We start from the raw sequence: 23441 nt of genomic DNA, 5'->3' as shown, positions 1-23441 counted from the left end.
TTAATTATAATTCACTCTTATAAGTGGAGGTAGATTCAAATGTTGTTTATATGTCTCTGTTTGTTGTTAGATTAGACAATACATGAATTTTGAACTAATTATTAAAAAGATTACCATTAATACTGTGATTGAATTTGTGAAAGGTTCCCAGCTCATAGGGAAGTGATGCTTTCCATGCTGATGCATTCTTCATCAAAAGAAGTCTTCCAGGCATCTGCAAATGCATTGTCGACTCTGTTAGAACAAAACGGTAAGGGGTGCACCATTTTTTAATATGAGGAAACACATTTTGTATTTTTTTAAATTACAAAGGCAGTACATTATAAAAATTCAAATATGTAGATTTATGTATCTGATATATAGAGCTATTTATATATAGGTAAAAGGATAAAGAAGGAAATAAACATTTTGAATTTTTCCCCTGAATTTCTATGTGTGTACTTACCTGTGGCATATGCTATATATTTTCTATTTTTTGCAGAAATGGGATAATACTAATAATTTTATGAGCAGATTTTATATGTTTTCTTTTATTGTGCTGACAAATGTAAAAATTTCATAACATTTTTAATGACAGTGTAATTTCCCAGTGTGCACCTAGATCTTATTTCATGAACCAGTTTCTCATTGATGGACTTTTACCTTGTGTTGAGTGGGATTTTTTTTTTTTAAATTTTTTGGTACCAAATGGCCACTTTTTTCCATTTTCTTAAATACACTGTTTCTGTTATTTTTTTTAAAGATTTTATTTATTTATTTGACGGACAGAGATCACAAGTAGGCAGAGAGGCAGGCAGAGAGAGGAGGAAGCAGGCTCCCTGCTGAGCAGAGAGCCCGATGCAGGACTCAACCCCAGGACCCTGGGATCATGATCTGAGCCAAAGGCAGAGGCTTTAACCCACTGAGCCACCCAGGCACCCATCTGTTATTTTTTTAAGGAACACTTTCTAGATAATGCAATGAGTGGAGAGGTTTTCACCATTCTAAAGTCTAGCAAAATTGTCCTTTACATGTAAGTATTCTAGTTTTCCTTTGTTAAGGAGACAAAAATGGCTATTATACCTTTGGAAAGACTCTGAGTTTTAAAATTGAGGCTCTGGCTGTTGAGATTCCAGGCCCCCATGAACAGGAAATACTGCCAGAAAATCCTGGGAGAAAACTCATCAGAAAGGCATTGGGACTTGGCAGCTCTTGCAGGGTATTTTTGGAGCGAGCAAAATAGAGAAAAACATGCAAAGCTGGAAAAAGAGACCGATGCTAACACCACCTGTTAGTAGAGAACCTGCATAGAGTGAAAGGAATCCAGAAACTACTCCATGCATGTTTCTGCTGTTATTTAAGTCAAATCAAATAATTTCTTCTTCCTCTTCCTCCTTTCTCACTCCACCTCTCAGATGGCACTTTAATAAAAAACTTGAGCAGGCAAGAGCCCTTACAGAGAGACAGGGGTTGCCCTCTGGGATGATGAGTCAGAGTAGGAGTGATAGAAAAGGGAATTGCTGTCCTTAAGTCTCCCATCTACTGTGCAGAGGCCTGAATAGGATCTCATTCCTGAACAGAAGACCAGACTTGGCTGCTTTTGTGTGGCCCATCTAGGGCACATCTAGGAGAGGAGAGTAACCTTGACCATGTACATATATTGTGTTGGTGCTGCAATTTTTCACCCCAAGGAAATCTTGAACATGCCAACAAACTAACTAGTATCTGAGGATTAGTTACATTTGGAGTCAACCATGTTGACTCTTTGTTCAGAATCAGTTCCCTGCTCTTCCTGGTTTCTTACCTCTTTGTTCTTGGCCACTTGCTGGCTAAACTGTACTCAGGTCCCTTGTATTGTTCTTGGAGTTCTGCCTTAGGAGAATATTAAGAACTGAGCAGCTCTGTCACCACCCTCTGTAGGCAACTTCTCATTGAATGACGCTTGGGAACATTGGATATGCAGGGCTGGCTGTGGTTTTCTAGAAAAATGACTGGACTGGCAGGCAGAAGAACTGGTTTCTGCCATGGTGTTACCCAAGCCAAAGCTTGAACATCTTGTGTGACGATTTCCTCACTTAATCAATTAATTAATGCAGTTAATGTTTACTGAGCTGCAGCCAGACAATGATCTCGGCCTTTGGGATATATCAGTTAAATACAATACTCCCAGGTTCAGGGAGCTTAAACTCTAGTGGGAAAGACAGATACTAAGACTAAATAAAATATATGATATGTGAGGTAGCTATGAAGAAAAATGAAGCAAAGGAGGAGTATATGTGTTAAGGGTCAGAGGAGATAAAATGGTGACAAGGCAACCAGGAAAGAAGGTGAATATTGACCAAATAGCCAGAGGAAGTTGCATGTTATTATTGGATCCTTAAGGCAGACAACTGATGCTAAAATGGAGTGGGAGAGGTCAGGAGTATTGTGTAGATATATGGTAAATGAGATAAGATGTCTAAAGTGTTCTGTAAACTCTGAAGTGACTCCATGATGTAACTTCTTCTAGGTCCAATGTTTGACGAAATTTCTATTCTCAGTTTTTAAGTTCAATTTTTAAGCCAAAAGTTAGGTTAATGTCCAGGACAGTGGTTCTTAATGTGTGGTCCCTGGGACATTAACATCTCCAGGGAGCTTGTTAAAAATGGAAATTCTAGGACCCATTCAGACCTGCTGAACCACAAACTCTGGGTTTGGGACCCAGCATTCTGTTTTTCAACAGGCTGTCCAGGGGGCACTGATGCTTTCAGCCATTTGAGAACTGCCAGACTAGAGGGACCTCCATCTTTTAAAGGATTCCCTTGGTTAGGACTTAGCCACTTTAGCAGGGGCTGTTAAAACTTCCGACATGACCAAGCAAAATAACCAACTCATCATATTTTAATGTGTGATATTCTGGGTGTTTTTAAAAGGTATGATTTTCTCAGATTTGGGCAGTATTTTAGAAAGTGTACATCAATTTCACTTATTCCTGAGTTTTCCCTACTTTCTATCATTTCTTCCTTTCCCAGTTTGAGGTTGGTAACCCATTCTCAAAGTGCATCTCTTTTGGGGATGCCTGGGTGGCTTAGTTCGTTAAGTGACAGCCTTCTGCTCAGGTCACGATCTTGGTGTCCTGGGATCGAATCCTGAATTGGGCTCCCTGCTCAGCAGAGAGTCTGCTTCTCCCTCTGACCCTCCTCTTGCTCTCTCATTCTCTGTCTCCCAAATAAATAAATAATCTTTAACAACCCCCCCCACCACCAAATACAGCTCTTTTTTTAACTTAGGATGGGGTTATGTTTGGTAAACTCATTTGTAGGTTGAAAATATTGTCAGTTAAAAATGCATTTAATACATCTAAACTACTGAATATCACAATTTAGCCTACCTGAACTGAAATGTGCTCAGAAGACTTACAGTAACCTAGAGTTGGGCAAAATCATCTACCACAAAGCCTATTTTATAATAAGGTGTTGACTATCTCCTCTGATTTTTCGAATACTGTACTGAAGGTGAAAAATAGAATAAGAGGTATTGAGTGTTCGTTAAGTATATTGTTTATTCACTCGTAATTTTGTGGCTCGCTGCCACCGCCCAACATCAAGGAAGAGTATCATACCACACATTGTTAGTCCAGGCAAAGATCAAAATTCAAAATTTGAAGTATGGTTTCTAACTGTATGTGTATCATTTTCACACCATCACAAGGCTAAAAAATCACAAGTTGACCCACCTGAAGTTGGGACTCTGTGGTATTTAAGTTAACACTATGTAAGTTTCATTTCCTGCCACTTTCAGAGTGCTAAATTACAGTGTGTAATGTTGGAATTGGCATTTACATAGAGTCTTCAAGACAATTGAGATTTATATGGAAACTTCAAGATAATGAATTTGCATTAATGAAAAAAGTCTATTACAAAGAAAAAAAATATTCTGTAATCATTGTTGGGATGTAGTTACTTTCCCACATATAGTTTAAGTTAGTTATAAAGCATATCTGTATTTCTTTTTTTTAAAGATTTTATTTATTTATTTGGGGGGGTGGGGACATGAGCAGGGGGAGGGGCAGAAGGAGAAGGAAAGGGAGAAGCAGACTTCCTGAGTCTTTGAGCAGGGAGCCCAACTCAGGGTTTGATCCCAGGACCCTGGGATCATGATCTGAGCCAAAGGCAGATGCTTAACTGACTGAGCCACTCAGGCACCCCCTTATCTGTATTTCTTAATTTTTGGCATTTCTTTGTGAAATTATGTAATTATTCTCTCTATAAGTGCTTTCCATCCCTTTGCACATGATGGCATACATGGAAAGAATAATGTTTGTGCAGTCCACTGAGATAAATGTAGAAGGTAACTCAAGGCTGAAGGCAGCCCAGCATGGTCACAGCCCTTGTCCCACTCCACTCCCCCTGTCCCCCAGGAGCTGAGAGATGGTCAGTATCTACATGCACCTGTAACTGATTCCCAGCTCACTAGTGTCTAGGATACCTAGCAAATCTTAGCTCTGTGTAAGTGCACTTAGTCTGTGAAGCTGTTATAAATAGAATCAATTTTAACTTTCGTTCTTATTTTGGAGAGCATTTTTTAAAACATTTTTTTCTGCAGAAACACTTCTTTCACATGGATGGGATTACATTAGTACCAGTCTGCTCATTCTATGTGAATAAAGCTGTAAAATTAAAACCTCAATTAAATGGTTAATAAATGTGAAAGAATTGACATGGTGTCATGGTGTATATTTTAGAGAGAGAAACATTAATGATCTTTAAGTTACAGTGAAATATAAATTCCATGTATACTTGTATATGCTTTTCTATGCATTTGGATTATCTTAACATTCTGTGTCTTACTGCGAAATTATGAAACTGTGCTTTCATTTCTATGAGTAACGTCAAAAAATTTTATAGTTAATTTCAGAAAGATCCTGTTGTCCAAAGGAATATACCTCAATGTACTGGAGTTAATGCAGAAGCATATACATTCTCCAGAAGTTGCTGAAAGTGGCTGTAAAATGCTAAATCATCTCTTTGAAGGAAGGTAATATAGATTCATGCACTTACGCCAAATAGATACTCTCAGACCAGGTAGAATATCAATATTTCAAACATATTTCTGAGAATTAGAAGAAAAAGAAAAGATAGCTGCAGATTGAAACATTGTGGAACATAATCTCATCTCACTGATACTACAGAGTTAGTTTATCTGACCATCGAAAGGGATGATAGAGGTGGTAGAAACATGTTGAAGGTTGTCTTTTGTACTCTGCTTGGTGTTGACCATGTTTCAAAAAATGGCAGTTATACAGCTTGTGACCTTAAAAAGTTTTTCAAATTATTATATATGAAAGGTATATGAGATAAAAGCAGAATGTGGCTTCTAATTGTTGCTTTTTTCACAGCTAATGTTTATTATTATTCTTTCATTTGCATTAACTTTGTCTTCTCTTCCTGCTCTGGGGGTGAATGACAAGGTGGGGTGGGGAGTGGAGTGGAGGGGTGAGTGGAAGGGAGGGCAGAACTACTGGCTTAAAAAAAAAAAAAACCACAAAATCCATTTAAAAAGATGAAAACTGAATTACGTACAGAAGGAATGCTCGGGGCCTTTCTGCATTTTATTAGGCCTAAGAATGTGAAGTAACTTTGGTGTAGTCTGAGTAAATTCAGAATTTTGAAAAGAAAAAATAAATGGCACAGATGTTACAGTAAAAAGTTATTTTGTGTCCTGGCTTTCCCACTAATTTTAGCTAACTATTTGATCTATAAATATCAGGTTACTCATTGGCAAAGAGAGATGATAATAACCTCATAAATTATAAAATTTAAAATGTAAGTATTAAACCAGTTAATTTTTACAAAGTTAGGATAATGCCTGTACATTTTAAGCACTCAGTAAATCACACCTATTATCATTATTACTGTTATTAAATATGAATAAATGAAATGCATATAGCAAGGTCAACTATAGCGCATCTATAGGCTTTTTTTTTTTTTAAAGATTTTATTTATTTATTTGACAGACAGAGATCACAAGTAGGCAGAGAGGCAGGCAGAGAGAGAGAGAGAGAGAGAGGAGTTAGCAGGCTCCCTGCTGAGCAGAGAGCCCCATGCGGAGCTCGATCCCAGGACTCTGGGATCATGACCTGAGCTGAAGGCAGAGGCTTTAACCCACCGAGTCACCCAGGCGCCCCCATCTATAGGCTTTTAAAGGAATAGGGTTATATTTTTAACATCAGTCTGGCTAACTGATTTATGTTAATATATATCATATCTTTGAGTCATATTTGTTTTATTTAAATGTTGTCCTTGAATATTTGAGTACAAAGTTTATCTCCAGTGGTGATTTTCATGGTCCTGGGAGTGTGTGAACCTTTATGACTGAGACCAAAACAAAGTGGAATATTCAACAGTTTAAGATCCTGTAGACTGTGGGCAATCCGTGCTCCCGGCTTTTTCCTCCTGTGTAAAATTGGTGAGGTTTTAGTCCTAGGGATTCCAAGTTAACTAGGACCACATGCCTGTGACTAAAGAACTCTATATCCAGTGGGGGAGACCAACATGTAAGCAGATAGTTACAATACTGTGTGAGAGGCCACAGCAGGGATGTGTGAGGGGCACAGGGATCGGGGTGGGGGTGTTTGGGGTGGAGTGACCTAACAAGAGAAGCCATAAGGAGGGCACGTGTTTAAACTGGGGCTTACTTGTGAACGGGAGGACTGTATTACAGGGACCACAGAACCACATGACGGGAGGGCAAGGTTCTGATAGGCATGGGTTTAAGTCATTGGGGCGCTGTGTAAAGCAAGGTCTACCTCTTTTAAAGTTTGTAGTATCCACTGAAGTATAGTCAAGTGGCGTTTCTTCAAATGGCAAAGAATAGCTATAACAACTTAGAGAGACTGACTTGAATGCAAATAAAACTAATTAAAAATACCGAATAGGAAGCCCGGTGGTGGTAATTTGGGAGAGGCAGGTTGGTATGTGGTAAAGTGCCCTGACCTTGGGGCTCAGTCAAGTTGGTGTTCCAGTCTTGGCTCTGACCTTCTAGTGATAGGGCCTTGATAATGTAACCTCTGTCAACCTAAACTCTTCATGGAAAATGCCTACTTTTCACATGATAACACCTACTTTCTGGGGTGTTGCTAGTGACCTGTGTGCAGCTCTGGAGGAAGTTGTGTTTTGTGAAACTAAATAAAAGAATTCCCATGTTGCTATGAATTCCACTTCTTGAGGCCATAGGTTAATTAAACAATAATTAAAATATCTATGCTCATGTTACTGAATTCAAATTCATTTTCATATAGCTTTTTTTCTGATAAAATAGAATGGTTCTGCTTTCCTGTGCTTATCTCAACTTGGTGTTTGTACAATGGAATCAGGTTGTACTTCTAATAACACTTCAATGTTCTATCTCCAGCAACACGACCCTGGATACAATGGCAGCAGTGGCCCCCAAAATAATAACAGTTATGAAAAGTCATGAGACATCCTTATCAGTGCAGCTGGAAGCACTCAGAGCTGTTTTACATTTTATAGTTCCAGGTGAGTTACATAATAGATAGGAAAGAGATGGCAATATTAATGGACTTTCTGACTTTTTATGACTTATCTACTTTATATGCAAAAAGTAAAGGACCAGTTTCTCCCAACCAACTGCAAATCTCCCCACTAAATCCAAAATTAAATAGAGAGTAAAAAGATGTGTGGAAGAGTCAGATTAACTCACAAGAAAATTTGATAACTTATTTACACAAGAAATCATTACAAAATAAATCATGGGTTGTTACCTCTAAGGAGAGTGTCCACTCTGATAATACTTTTCTATTTCTGCTGCCATCCAAGTTGTTTTTTTCTTGTCTGAACTATAAAAATATCTGGCTAACATTCACATTTTCTCTTTTGCTCTTTCCAGTCCTTCTTTACTCTGTGGTTGAATTAATCTTTCTCAAATAGCACCACATGACTTTTACTCATTAACCTCAGCAGCTTCTATCCTCTCCTGTTTACGTCCTACTTACCTCTCCTGTGACCTTGTTTGTCCTCCAAATCCCGTTTGAAATACCCGCTCCCCCATTCATTCAACATACATTTATTAAGTACCTCTTATGTTCTAAACATTGTGATGGCTGCACCGCTATGACAATGATGAAAAAGGCATACTGTACTATTAAAGGAGCTTCAAGGCAGACAGATTTGCAAATGCATAATGTCTAGACAGTATGAGTGGAGCTGTTACAGCCATAGGTTTACATAAAAGGCTCTGAGAATAGTGGTGGAGGCCCAAGTAATTTATTCAAAGGAGGAAGTCAGGATTGAGATATTTGAAGTTGAAGGTGTATGAAACTGGCCTGGTGGAAAGGCTGGGCAGGATATTACAGGCAGGAGAGCGTGCACGTGGTCTAGGGTGAGTGAAGCGTGGTGTATGGGGAGATTGGTGTCAGAGGATGAATGTGGAATGACTGGCAGAGGCGTGAAGTCAAGAGCTTGAACACGACACTGAGCAGTGTGTGCTTTTTTAACACAAGTCAATTCAAATTTATTTATTTATTTATGACCACTACCACATGTAATTCTTAACAGTGGTTCTTTTTTTTTTTAAGATCTTTTTTTATTTATTTGACAGAGATATATATATATAGAAAGAGAGATCACAAGTAGGCAGAGAGGTAAGCAGAGAGAGAGGGGGATGCTGGCTTCCTGCTGAGCCGAGAGCCCGCTGCGGGGCTCCATCCCAGGACTCTGAGATCATGACCTGAGCCGAAGGCAGAGGCTTAACCCACTGAGCCAAGCAGGCGCCCCTCAGTCCAAATTTATTAAAGGTATTTATAAAAACTGTAGTGTTATGGGCAAATCTGCAATTTACAACAATAACGCTGTGCTGTGGAGGACGACTGTCAGGGCGGAAGCTTCCTCCAGAGAGAGCGTGTTGGAGGCCTTAATAGTCAGATGAGACATGGTGGGGGCCCAGCAATGGAAACAGAGGGAAGCGTGGATTCGAGAGATGGGGAGGAGACAGATTTACAGGACTTTCTGCCTACTGAGAATCAAGGAGGGGATTACTTGTTGTTGGGTAAAATTCCTAATTCTTTTAAAACCCAATTTGTGTGTGTGTGTGTATCTCCTTTTTAGGTGAAATCTTTCTAAATCTACCACTGTCTGTAATCATATCAGTATTTTATGTTTTTAAGACTCAGTACAAGAATATACATTTTTTTCAAGGAGAGGGCTTTCTTCAGTCACCTTTTTGTTTTTTTAAATCCCCTGGTATGTTGAACTAAAATAGCTATTCGATTAATATATTTTGAATTGAATCATGATGTGCTATTCATAGTTGTCTGACAACTTTTAAGGTATAATTTAACAGACATAATTTTGCTTGAAAATAATACTACAAGTTTTTTTTTTTTTTAACTTTGTAGATTCTAAAAAACAAACAAAGTGGAACCATTTTGATTATCCTTAAAGGTGTCAGCCTTAATCTTCTGAGGGTGGATTCGAGTTCTAAAAATAAGCACAAGACATTCAGAACCAAATCTGTTAATTAATAAAATAATGCTCTCTCAGTTCAAAAGCAAATTTTGAATATAATATTTCTTTTCTTCTATTGTTCTTAGGTTGACCCTGAAATAATACTGATAGTCAGTAATCTTTAGATATTTGAAATGATGTATTTAAATGATAGATGATGTTTTTTATAATAATGCTTAGAAGTATTAAACAAGTACCCTTGAAAATAATTTTATAAGTTTAGGATTATATTTCTTGTATGGAAATACATATCAAATGATTCATTTAGAAAGATACCAGTATATAAATACATTTCTTTATTATTAATCATCTACTTTATTCTATGCTACCATACTATACTATGATACCACACCATGCTATCCTGTACTGTACCATACTAAATCTTACCATTCTGTATATCAATGAGTAATTATAGTATCAGTACCCCAGTAGTTTTGAGGTTGATTATGATTCTGGTTTGAACATTGTAGGGTGAGGTAGGTGCTTATAATATCTAAATTCATTTATTAACTAGATCATATTCAGATATTCTTAATTGTAACAAAGGTATATATTATAGCAAAGTTATATAATTCAGTATCCAATTTAGGTTCACATATGGCATATGGTGTTATGTCTCTTAAGTTTCTTTCAATCTAGTACTTTTCAACTTCTCTTTTTTATAACTGGAGTAATGGACTCTGTGGCTTTAGTAAAATAACAATAAATGCACATTTATTTTAATAAATTATGATTTCACTGTTTTTTATTGAATTTTATTAGTTCTAGAGGAAATAATGTAAAATTATTTTTAATATTTTTAATTTTTTATTAATATATAATGTATTATTAGCCCCAGGGGTACAGGTCTGTGAATTGTCAGGTCTATACACTTTACAACCCTCACCATAGCACATACAATGTAAAATTATTTAAGAAGGAACTTGTACAAATTGGGAAGTGTATAGAGGAAGGTAATTGTGAGTATAAAACCACCTCCAGGAGAACAATTAAAGAAACTGAATTTATTTAATCTGGAGATGATTTAGGGTGATATGAAAATTATAATATAGCCCATTCATTTGTAGTTAATAACAATAAAATTTAACAACTTGGAGGAATTAAAATGTGTCAGTCATTATTCAAAGTGCTTTATGTATATAAACTTTTAAAATTCTCACAGCAACCCTTAAGGCAGAGACTGCTTTGTATGTGGCTGCCATTTTACACTTGATGAAACTGAGGCATTGAGATGGAGAGATTTTAAGGTCACAACTCATAAAACGGGTATTGAACCTATGCAGGCCGACTCCAGAGTAGGCACTTTTAAATACTCGTTTTTGCAACATATTGCAATATATTGAACAGCTGTTACATCTAAAGCACTATGCTTGAAACTCTTGTTGATCTGGAGATGATTAGGCTCTGGATTGTGCCCTCAAAAAGTTTGCAGTACATACAGTTTAAAGGACTATCACGGGGAAAGGAAATTACATTTGCTATGGACATGAGAAACTCAAGTGCTATAGCAGAGACCAGAGATGAAATTTATGGTAATGTTCATTTGGTCTTATTGTAAGAAGGATGCTCTTAGTGGTTATGTCTGCTTGGGAGATGTAATGGGCAGTTTCAGAAATTAACATGGACTCAGTTACTGAAAATGAGACAGAGAGAGTTTACGGGACTTGCCCAAGATCATACAGCTGTAGTGAATGTCTGAGCCTGTTTGAATACATTTTAAAATGAGGACTGAAATCTCTAAGAGGGTGGAGATCCATCCAGCCTTTGTTATTCATTGTGGAATTCCCAGCATGTAGCAACACCTCCAGCATGTAGGTAGCCTTCAAGTTTTTTTTGTTAGGTAAATGGAAACCTATATATGGAGCCAGTTTATAGTTCGTGTTATTACAAATTATTAAAATAGAAGATCATAAGAATTGTTTATTAATCACTATTTCTATAGTCAGGTTTTGGAGACATCATTCATTCATAATAATTGTATTATGTACTCTATTATATAACCAATATTTTTTGACTTCCTGTCTTTTCAAGTTTTAGAGTCGTTTTGTTACCATGTAGCTTAATAAGGAATATGTTTCCTTTAAGTAACTTAATACTACTATATAGCCTTACAGCACTTTTAACAATACTACGTGCTCCTTACCATCATAATGCTGAAACTATAATCTTTTTTCTTTTGGCTTTTGGTCCAGCTGTTCTTTTATGTCTGCATTTCACATTTGACCTTTTTCTGTTGCAGTCCAAATAACTGAGCTTCTCTCAAGTGGTCCATTGTTGCATAAAAATCTTTCAACGTCTGATGAGTACAGCTTATTCATACAAAAAAGATATTGTTTGCAAAAAAGAAATTGAAAAATCTCTCCACATAGTAACTTCTTGCTAGTTATTTATTTGCTTAATTTTCTTTTTTATTTAATAAGAAAGATTTTTTTATTGGTTTCAGAGGTAACGTTTAGTGATTCATCAGTTGCCAGTACAGTGCTCATCACATGAAGTGCCGTCCTTAATGCCCATCACTCAGTTATCCCAAAATTCAGGAAACATCCATATATACTGTATTTATTTTATATTCAATGATAAGTTGTTTTTATAAATTTCTTAAAGATAAGGGTTGTTTCTTTGATAAGGAACTATACATTAGAAAAAAGTACAACATGGGTATGTATTGTTAGGTTAATTATGATCTTTTCTATGAATTGACAGTCTGCTCAGCTTTAATCTTTATGAGAATTTATTTATTTATTTATTTATTCATTTATTTATTTAGGGATGCCAGAAGAATCTGGAGAAGATACTGAATATCAACATAAGCTAAATATGGTTAAAAGACAGTGTTTCAAGAATGATATTCATAAACTAGTCCTAGCAGCTTTGAACAAGGTATGTGCAATGTAGGTTTTCTGCCTTTGTACCATTAACTAGAATATGAAATATGGGGATATGGAAGGGCTGTTTTCACTTAAGTTTTCCACCTTCTGTTTACTATGATAGGAGGAAGTTATGTGAGTGGAAACATAAGATGCCAGTAAGGATTAAGGGGGTAAAGAGACGTTTCATTCCATTAAGGGAAGTGTACTCCTGACTAAAGACTTGGACAGGTTCTTTAGATGGCTAGTAACATAAATCCACTCCAGTCTACTCAATCAGAAAAAAAACTAAAGAGCTAGATGTTCAGCTAAGACTGATAGGAACTATGGCTGCTATTTTCTTTCTTTTGGCTGCTTATCTTTTCAGGCGTAGAAGGTTCAGTCCATGAAGACACACATGGAACAATGTTGAAGTCGTCTTTGATTACATGGGCTTACTTTCATTACCCTCTTCAGAGATAAACTCTGAAATGGTTCAGCGTGCATGGTTTCTTCCCATTTTTAGTCATTTACATATCTATACGTTTGCAGTTTTATAATGACTATAATCAACATTCATGCTAAGTGTGAAAAAAGAGGGGAATTAGATTTATATTGTGGAATGCAATAGGTGTTGATGGAATTAAGAAGGTTTGGAAGTTTATTGTGAGATGAATTGGTCTTTATGAAAGATGTAAGAGTAAAGATGTAACGAATGATTAGAATTAATGTTTTCATGGAAGGAAGAAAGGAGTCAAAGTAGTTAATGGAAATGATTTCTTATGATTCCTTGTACTTTGAAAAATGTCACAGTTAGAATAGCCTGCAGAGAGATCTCCTTTAAAAATTCAATTTAAACTGAATTTTATAATGTTATTGTCTATGATACATTTTAGTTATTTGTACTGAAATCTTAATATGATTTTTGAATATAACAGTATAATGGGTTGACTTCAATTCCAGAAATATTTGATGAAGATCAGTAGGTGGAAGGATCTGTGTTGGGCATTTGGAAGACAAAAGCGAGCATGTTTTGTACTCTTCTATCTGGGCTCTCTTTCGGGGCAGGGGAAAATGGCTATGCATAAACCACTTATTCTGCACTGGGACTCATGAGCTATATTAGCTTTATGGACACTATTCTAAGAATGTAGAGGAGGGAGCAGTTAATTTTATTCATGGTATGTGTTGGTGAGAAGCAAGAGGTACCAGAACAGCCTTATAGATAACTGTGATCCTGGATAGCCCATCTTTTCCGAAGTTATTGAATAGGAGTGTGATAGGGTAGAAGGAGTCAGGAGTCAAGAGACCCAGCTCTACCTGTAAATACCATGATGCTGAGAAGTCACTCAGCTCTCAGGTCTTACTTTCTTTTTGCTAATTAGTCCCAGAAGTTGTTGAGAAATCTGCTGCCTCCTCCCTTTTCCCACCCCCCTCATTACAACAACTGAATAATGACACAGCATCTCACTAAACAGTGACTTTCATTTGTCCTTCCTCCCTTTCTCTCCCTCCCTCCCTTCCTTTCTTCCTTCTTTCTATTCCTTTTTTATCTGTCTGAAAGTAAGAGAGAGCACATAAGTAGTGGGAGAAACAGGCTCCCCACTGAGCAGGAACCTGATGCGGGTCTCCAGTGATCCCAGGATTCTGGGACCATGACCAGAGCTGAAGGCAGATGCTTCACCGACTGAGCCGTCCTGATAATAAACTTTTAACTTTGAACATCTGAGTTTAAGATGACTGGTGTCAAGCAAAGAGTAATGTGGGCTTAGCTAGAGCTTAAGAGAGTTTAAAATTGGGTTTTGAGTTTTCTGCTTAAGGGTTTCTGTGTCTCGATTTTTTTCATCAATAGCATAGGGCTAATAATAGTGTTTCTACATATTGGGAGGATTAAATGAGTTCATACACATAAAAGGCTTAAAAGAATGTCTGGCACATAGCAAGTGCTACATGGATTTTGGCATTATTATTATGGTTGTTACGATTGCTGTAATGCATTTGTGTATAAAGTCCCATCCATGGATAGAAAGGATTTCAAAAAAGAACTTTGGGGGACACCTGGGTGGGTCAGTGGGTTAAAGCCTCTGTCTTCAGCTCGGGTCATGATCCCAGGGTCCTGGGATTGAGCCCCGCATCGGGCTCTCTGCTCAGCAGGGAGCCTGCTTCCTCCTCTCTCTCTGCCTGCCTCTCTGCCTACTTGTGATCTCTCTCTGTCAAATAAATTAATAACATCTTTAAAAAAAAAAGAACTTTGGAAAACTTTAACACAGAAAGAAGAGATTGTAAAGAAGATGGTCCAATGAATGGTTTTAAAGTTTGAGAATAATTAGGGATGTGCCATTTCGTGGAAATCAAAGGAGGAAAAAACAGCAATTCAATTGTTAAAGGACTTTTTTCTTTGATTAAGACAGAAGTCTGATTATATGAAATTAAGGGGTGATGAGAATATAAAGGGAGTGGGTATAGATGTTTCTATTAATAAGCTTAGAAATGGAGGAGAAGTTGTAGCTTGATGGAAGGGAAGGCCAATGAAGGGACACTCTCTCTCCCACTTAGGAATTTTTCATCTTTGAGGAGGGTGTTTAGCCCAAGGCATGAACTGTGGCCATCAATTGGGGTTTATTGCGAGGACAGTGAGTCCTCTCATTTCATCCCCATAACAACTCCGCTTTCTTAGGGTTGGTGGGAGATGAGGAAGCTGAGACAGACATGAGCCATCCCTCCAGTCTCACTGTGAACCCCTTTGAACTTCTTTGTATTTCTTGAATAATACCTTCTGAGTAAATGCCACTTCTGAGTAAATGTTATTTCATTCATTTTGAGTGGAACGGAAATGGAACTATTAGTTTTTTAAAGTGGAACTAAGAGGCAAAATTTAAACCTAAATTTAACTTGCTCCAAATTACTACCCAGGGAGTTGGTAAGATGACAATAACGACAGGAAAAAGTCCAAAGGGAGGCAAGGATAGGAGAGTGTTGTTAAAATGGTAGGATGTCCAAGCTGAGCAATTAGGGGGTGGAGGAGAAAGGCACAGAATGAGAACCCTATACAAAAAAACCTCCCACACCCTATACAAAAAAAATTGCTGAATGAGGACAGGTGAGAGGCATTGGAAGATAAGATTGGAAAAGAATGAAAGTCTGTTTGTTGACTTGGAAATGAAAGATTGGAGGGTAGTTGGTTTTAGTTGAAGAAGCTACAACAGAACTTGAGGTTGACTTGAAGCTTAACTCTGTGGTGTTCCATGGTGGTGTCAGTCAGAGATTAGGAGTAGAGCTGCCGTGGAACTAGTGTCTGTGAAAGCAGAAGTCCTGTGAAGGATAACATTGCAATTTTTGAATGGAAAGCTGGGCATTTACAGCATGGCAAAAGTTTTTAAAGCATTGTGGAAAAGCAGAGCTGACCCGTCCCATGTAAGAGTTAGCTACATGTCACAGACGTCGAAAGAGGGAAGGTGTGATTGTGGTTGTCCATTGTGGGAAGGTGTATTGACTGTTTCTCCTCAGTCAATGAGTAGGATAGTCTGGAAAAAAAAATAAATAAAAAGGAAGTATCCTCTATTAGAATACCTGTAAATAATGTCAAATCATCCAGAGGAGTTGATTTTAAGAAGTAGAAGAGGTAGAAATGAACCTCTTGGACTCCCCCTTTTTTTTTTTTTTTTGACTCCTGAACTTTTAAGGGGAGACATTTATATTCATGTCCTAGACATCATACAGGTTAGCTATGTGACTTGAGTTCTTGTTCCTGCATCTTTAAAATTTGGGGAACCTATTACATAGGTTGCTGAGGGGGAGTAAATGAGATTTGGCACATAAAACACTTAAAGAGCAAATTCTCAATTGCTATTTTCTATGGTGAGAGTCAGCATTGTATTTTGCCGGTTAAGTACATAGGCGGTGGGATTGAACATCCCTAATTTGGTCTCATCTCAGCCATGTATAATCTGTGTGACTTTAGGGATACTCAAGCCCTTTAATCCTCAGTAAACTCAGCTTATAATGGGAAGGATATCGGTATGGATTTAAGATTCTTGTGAAAAGAAAATGCATGTAAAATACTTAGTACAGAACAGATTCTCAGTAATCATTAAAATGGTAGCTCTTATCCTTAATAGTAACTAAAAAGTAGTTAGTAATACAAAGCAAAAATCAGGGGAAATAGTCTTTATGTAGACTACCTAGTTTATATTTTATCAGCCTGTAGCTGGCTTTAACTAAGGTAAGTATTAAGAACCCATTTTATTTTATTTTTTAAAGATTTTATTTATTTATTTATTTATTTGACAGAGAGAGAGAGAGCGCTCACAAGCAGGGATAATGGGCAGGCAGAGGGAGAAGCAGGCTCCCATTGAGCACGGAGCCAGATGTGAGGTTGGATCCCAGGACCCTGGGATCAAGACCCGAGCCGATGGCAGAAGCTTAACGACTGAACCACGGAGGCGCCCCTTAAGAACTTATTTTAAATAGCAAATATTAATTGTCCTTTTGGTTTTAGTTCATTGGAAATCCTGGGATTCAGAAATGTGGGTTGAAAGTGATTTCTTCTATAGCACATTCTCCTGATGCGCTAGAAGTATTTTCCTTGGAAGGTGCTATTGATTCTGTGCTTCACACGCTGCAGATGTATCCCGATGACCAAGGTTGGTACAATTTGAACTCAGGATTTAGGACAGATTTTTATAGGCCTTGGCTGTTGGTTGGATGTCTTTAATTTTTTTTTTTCAGTTTTGAGATTTAAGACAATTAATTTTATTTTTTTCCCCTTTATTTATTTATTTTTTAGAAATTCAATGTCTGGGATTAAGTCTGATAGGATGCTTGATTACAAAGAAGAATTTATGCATAGGAACTGGGCATCTGCTGGCAAAAATTCTGGTTTCCAGTTTACAACGATTTAAGGATATGGCCGAAGTACAGATTAAAGTATGTGCATTGTCTTGAAGGGAGTTTGGGATTTTACAAAGATTTCTCTTTCAGAGCATTTGGTACAATTCCCATTTTGCATAAATGGAGATATTCTAGTTAATTAAAAACCATTTATCATTTTGTATTTTAATTATAGAAGGTGAAGAGAATTGGATTGAATCACTAAATATCATGTGTTTCGTTATTAAATCTCTAAAATCAGTATGTTTATTTGCCATTTGTCTTTTTCATGAAAGGGCAGAGAATGTCCTAAAGAAATTTCAGCCAACTGAGCTTTATTTGCTTAGATTTTAGATAATAGAGGTTATAATTGTTTCAAAGTTTATCATTTTCAGTGTTTTGTTGTGGGCTACTTACCTCTAATAATCTTTCTCCTTGATTTTATTTCTTGCAGTGAAATGTTTTAAACATTTTTCATCAAGCAAAATTTCACATGTAATACATAATAACTGTTACATATAAGGAATGGAAGATACTGGTTTAGAGGAGTTTAAGAAATAAATTGGCTCAGATCTTTTTTTTTCTATCTTGTATTTATTTTTATTGAAGTATATTAACATATCAAATGCCATTAACTTCAGGGTACATCGTAGTGATTCAGTATTTTTATATATTACAAAATGATCTCCATGTTAAATATAGTTACCATACAAAGTTATTATAAAATTATTGACTATATTCCCTATGCTCTGCATAATATCCCCATGACTTATTTATTTTATAACTGGAAGTTTGTACCTTCACTATTTTGCCTGCCCCTCAGCCCCTCCCCACTCTGCTAACCAACACTTTGTTTCTTATATCTTTGCCTCTGTTTCTGTTTTGCATTTTTTTGTTCATTTGTTTTGTTTTTTAGGTTCTAAATATAAGTGAAATTAAATGGTATTTTTCTTTTTCTGTTAGACTTGTTCCATTTAGCATAATATCCTCTAGGTCAATCTATGTTGTTGAAAATGGCAAGATTTCATTCCTTTTTAATGGTTGAGTAATATCCTGGTGTGTGTGTGTGTGTGTATCACATCTTCTTTATCTATTCATCTATCAATGGACACTTACGTGGTTTTCATATCTTGGCTATTGAAAATAATGCAGCAGGGAACATATAGGTGCATATATCTCTTTGAATTGGTGTTTTCATTTTCTTTGGGTAAATACCTTGAAGTGGAATTGCTGGATCATATGGTATTGTATCTTTAATTTTTTTGAGGAACCTCCATACTGTTTTCCAAAGTGGCTGTTCTAATTTCCATCCCCGTCAACAGTGTACGAGGAGTCCCTTTTCTCCATGTCCTGACAACACTTTTTATTTGTTATCTTTTTTATAATAGCCAGTCTGACGTGCATGAGGTGGTTTTTGTGGTTTTGATTTGCCTTTTACCTGTTTGCTGAGTGATGTTGAGCATCTTCTTATCTGTCTGTTGACCATCTGTATGTCTTCTTTGGAAAAATGTCTATTCAAATCCTCTACTCATTTTTTAAATTGGGTTGTTTGTTTTTTTTGGCATTACACTGTATAAATTCTTTATATATTTTGGACATGAACCCCTTGTTGGATGTATGGTTTACAGTTCTCCCATTCATTTTATTAGATTACATTTTCATTATGCTGGTGGCTTCCTTAGCTGTGCAAAATCTTTTTAGTTTGATGTAGTCTCATTTGTTTATTTTAGCTTTTGTTGCCTTTCCCTGAGGAATATAGTCCAAAAGAAATAATGCTGGGACAAATGCCAAAGACTTTACTGCCTGTGTTTTCTTTTAGGAGTTTTATGGTTTCAGCTCTTTCATTAAAGTCTTTAATCTATTTTGATTTAATTTTTGTATGTGGTGTAAGATAGTAGTCCAGTTTTATTGTTTTGCATGTAGCTGGTCTAGTTTTCCCAATGCCGTTCATTGAAGAGCCTATTTTTTCCCCCATTGTACATTCTTGGCTTAATTGATCATATATGTATAGGCTTATTTCTGGGCTCTCTATTCCATATCATTGCCTTATATGTCTGCTTTCATGCCAGTACCATACTGTTTTGATGACTGTAGCTTTGTAGTATAGTTTAAAATCAGGGAGCATGATACCTCCAACTTAATTTTTCTCTCTGAAGAGTGCTTTGGCTATTTGGGGTCTTCTGTGGTTCTACAGAAGTTTTAGAGTTATTTGTTCTACTTCTGTGAAAAATGCTATTGATATTTTGATGGGGATTGCATTAAAGCTGTAGGTTGCTTAGAGCAGTATGAATATTTTGATACTATTGATTTTTTCAACCCATGGGCATCATGTATCTTACCATTTATTTGTGTTGTTTTCAATTTCTTTAACCAATGTTTTATAGTTTTCAGAGTGCGGGTCTTTTACCTCTTTGGTTAAATTTATCTTTAGGTATTTTATTCCTTTTGATACAATCATAAATGGGATTGATTTCTTAATTACTCTTCCTGATAGCTCATGATTTGTGTACAGTCATAAAACCAATTTCTATATATTAATTCTGTATCCTACAACTTTACTGAATTCATTTTATTTAATAGTTCAGATAGTTTTTGGTGATGTCTTTAAGGTTTTCTACTTATAATATCTGCAAATAGTGACAGTTTAACTTCTTCCTTCTCAACTTCTTCCTTTTCATCCAAACTTGGATGCCTTTTATTTCTTTTTCTTGACTAATTGCTGTGACTAGGCCTTTTAAAACTGGTGAAAATGGGCATCTTTTCCTGTTCCTGATCTTAGAGGAAAAGCTTCTAGCTTTTCACCATTGAGTTTGATGTTAGCTGTGGGTAGGTTATATAAGCCTTTTATTATGTTGAGGTAGGTTCCTTCCATATCCACTTTGCTGACTTTTTTTCCCCCTAAAGTTAGCAAAACAAGTAGTCTCTTTAAGAGTTCCTGCTTTGGTTTTTTTTTTTTTTTTTTTTTTTTTTTAAGCAATGGAGTTTGCAGCTTCCATAAATCACACTCAGCAAATATTTTCGTAAATGGCAGAATTGACCAGGAATAAAAATGTGTAGGCTCTGTCCTCCATACAGACATTATTATTAAATGAGATAATGTATGTAAAGATTTTAATTATAAAGAGCTGAACACACACATACTTATATTAAAAACAATAATGTTGTTTTATAAATCTGCTTTTTATAATGTGCCTCACCCTAGGATGACTAAAGCCAAGCCAGAACTGATTAAAAGTTAATTCTAGAGAAAGGAAATAAATTTGTACAGGTACAGAGCTCTCAGTTTACTCAGTATTAATTCATACAGGTGTAAATCTTAGGATCTCTATAGTAGAGATTGTGAACTGTTGATCAGTGGGCTCAATTTCACCTGCCAAAATATTTTATTTGGCCAGTTCAGTGTTTATAAGTTTTTATTTTGAATTATGTGCCTTTGCACATTTGTATTACTTGCTTTGCTGGTGCATTCATTTGAATTTGCAGGGACCTCTAGTGGTAGGTGGACCTCATGCTCTCAGACATGCATAAATTAAGACTACTTCTCTTATTTAAATGTTAGTAAATATTTGTAGAAATTCAGCATCTTAAAAGCTCAAAATAATAATTGCATTGTTTAGACAATTTCATTCATATATTGAGAAATAATAAAAATTTTGAAATTTCAATTTATCTTTTCGAGTTTACTCAAGTTAAATAATAGTAAACTCATAATTTCATTATTTCCTTAGAATATCTCATGAGTGGAGAGCCTGGACAACTCTTAGGAATATGTTTGAGGTCGTTCTAAAAAGTAATGGTGTGACTTATTAGTTCTTTATAAATAATTTGCTATAAGGATTAAACTTCAGAATGCCTTTAGAGCTTTTCTCAAATACACTCAACATGAGTGAAATCTAGGAGCATACATTTGTCTGCTTGGGGTTGAAATTTCAGAAGAAAGCACATTCACACACACAAACACACACATGCAGCACAGCACAGAAGAAAGGGGGAAATACTGGTCTATCTAGAGAAACTAATCTGTAATCTTGTAATAAAAAATACACTTTACTGCCAGTTTGGGTGTATACCCTGCCGATTCAGCTATTTCTAATATTAATTAATATCTGGCTTTCATCCTGTAAGTATGGCTTCGACAGGAATCTTTAAAAGCCAACTTTTAATGCATTAGGTATTTTTTCTGCTTTGCTAGACAACAGTTTATTACCTGGCATTTTATTCTCTATGTGCCTGCTGTATTTCTTAGCAACGAGAGAGCAAGGTGTGTTTATAGGATTGTTTCAAGGTTTACAGCTTTTAAGTACAAACCCAATAAATACATCTACTTAGTTAAGTGTCATATACAAACTGTTTTATATTATTTATTTATTCTTTTGGCCTAGAATTGCTTATTATTTATTATTGCCTATTATTTTGGTCACATTTTCAGGGATTTCAGACAATCTTGGCAATACTGGAATTGTCAGTGTCTTTTTCCAACCTGCTGGTGCATCATTCCTTTGATTCTGTGATATTCCATCAGATGTCTTCTAGTATCATGGAACAAAAGGATCAACAGGTACAGGGTTTTACACTTATATGCTAACTGTTATGTATTTAGCTAACTCTAATTCTCATTTCCGTTCTTTTTAGTTTCTAAACCTTTGTTGCAAGTGCTTTGCAAAATTAGTTATGGATGACGAGTTAAAAAGTGTGCTGCTAGAGAGAGCATGCGATCAGAATAACAGTATCATGGTTGAATGCTTGCTTCTGTTGGGAGCGGACGCCAATGGAACAAAGGAGGCCACGTCTTTAATTTGTCAGGTAAATACTCAAGGCCTGACTTTTGTGTTTCCTGTTATAAGACTCTACCACTGTACAGTTCTTCCTTACATCCTATTATTCTTTACTATAGAATTTGCCAGTTAATTGCACAATTGCTTGTGATTTGTGGTGGGAGTTTAGATTCACAGAATTTCAGAGGCAAGAGCGTCCTTGAGGTATATGCAGTCGAAACCTTCATTTTACTTGTTTGCCTACCTTGTTATGTGGATAAATAACTTTCCAAATGTGTCTCTTACTATGCGTCTCTCTGCAAATTGTTCTCCGGGCACACTCCACACAGCATCTGGATTTGTTTTGATCATCTTTCAGCCATTTTCTCTCTGTTTTCAGTTTCTCTGCTAGAAAATTCTGTCCTTAGGGCTACTGCGTGTGGCCATGTAGGCTGTATACTGCACACCTTTGGGGATGCTGTTCCCATGGACATCCTCTGCCATTGGCCACCCCTGTGGTCATGTAGCACTGTGGTCCTGCCTTCCTTCCCTCTCTTCCCTCATGCACTGTGCAAACACATCTCTCTAATTGTTCTCCTTTTCCTTCAAAATCTAACCCAGATTCTCCTTCCCTAATAAAGCCTGCCCTGTACTGTTGGCCTCCATAAAAAATATTTACTTCTGTAAGTCTGTGAGAATTTAGGTACACCTCTTTATATTTTGTGAGTTATATGAAAGTAGAAATAGACAATGTTCATCTCTGTATCATCTAGAATAGCTAACTCATGGCTTTATATACTGTACGTATTTAGTCAGCGTTGAAGTGCATTATGTGTTATTTCAGGTTCTCCATTGTATAAATTTTAGTTTATAATAGCATTCAGGTAACACCGTGTGTATTTTCTAGAAATGTAGTCATATTTCTAACAAATGAATTATGTAGGGATTTAATATACATTATTAAATGACCAACAGAATACTATAATTTCCAATAATTTACTTTAAAGCTTTACTTTATTTAATTTTCCACTTGCCTATGGATTCAATTCGTCAACTACACACTAAGTTAGTACTAATTGGCACTCTGCATAAAAAGAAACTGAACATGCAAATTATTTTCATGCATAATTAATTTGTACATTAAGACCAAATAATCATAGGGATGCCTGGGTGGCTCAGTTGGTTGGGCGGCTGCCTTCAGCTCAGGTCATGATCCCAGGGTCCTGGGAACGAGTCCCACATCGGGCTCCTTGCTTAGCAGGGAGTCTGCTTCTTCACTCTGCATCTGCCTGCCACTTTGTCTGCCTGTGCTTGCTCGCTCTCTCTGGTAAAAAAAAAAAAAAAAACCAAAAAAACCAAATAATCATACTACTTAAATTTATTCAAATTTCATTTGTGAAATTCACCTTAAAATATAGTTGCTTCTCTATTATTAAAGGTAATTAAATTATTTCCTTCAATAATGTAATACACTTTTATTGTGTATCTTT

At 36.3% G+C, this 23441-nt stretch overlaps 1 protein-coding gene across 2 annotated transcripts in view; it reads left to right on the top strand.

The window, feature by feature from the left end:
• LRRK2 (leucine rich repeat kinase 2) overlaps nt 1–23441 on the top strand; it is a 131930-nt gene that overhangs the window by 21235 nt on the left and 87254 nt on the right. For both annotated transcript variants that reach the window (XM_059185642.1, XM_059185643.1), the window contains exons 11-18: nt 144–250; nt 4866–4995; nt 7372–7496; nt 12250–12362; nt 16827–16971; nt 17115–17254; nt 21627–21755; nt 21830–22000. In XM_059185642.1, coding sequence (XP_059041625.1) covers nt 144–250; nt 4866–4995; nt 7372–7496; nt 12250–12362; nt 16827–16971; nt 17115–17254; nt 21627–21755; nt 21830–22000 — 1060 coding nt within the window. The remainder of the gene's footprint in view (nt 1–143; nt 251–4865; nt 4996–7371; nt 7497–12249; nt 12363–16826; nt 16972–17114; nt 17255–21626; nt 21756–21829; nt 22001–23441) is intronic.

Source organism: Mustela lutreola, chromosome 8 (genome assembly GCF_030435805.1).
Source record: "Mustela lutreola isolate mMusLut2 chromosome 8, mMusLut2.pri, whole genome shotgun sequence".
NCBI classification, from domain to species: Eukaryota; Metazoa; Chordata; class Mammalia; order Carnivora; family Mustelidae; genus Mustela; species Mustela lutreola.
Note: the sequence above shows the minus strand (reverse complement) of the source record. Positions and strands in the feature narration are given on the sequence as shown.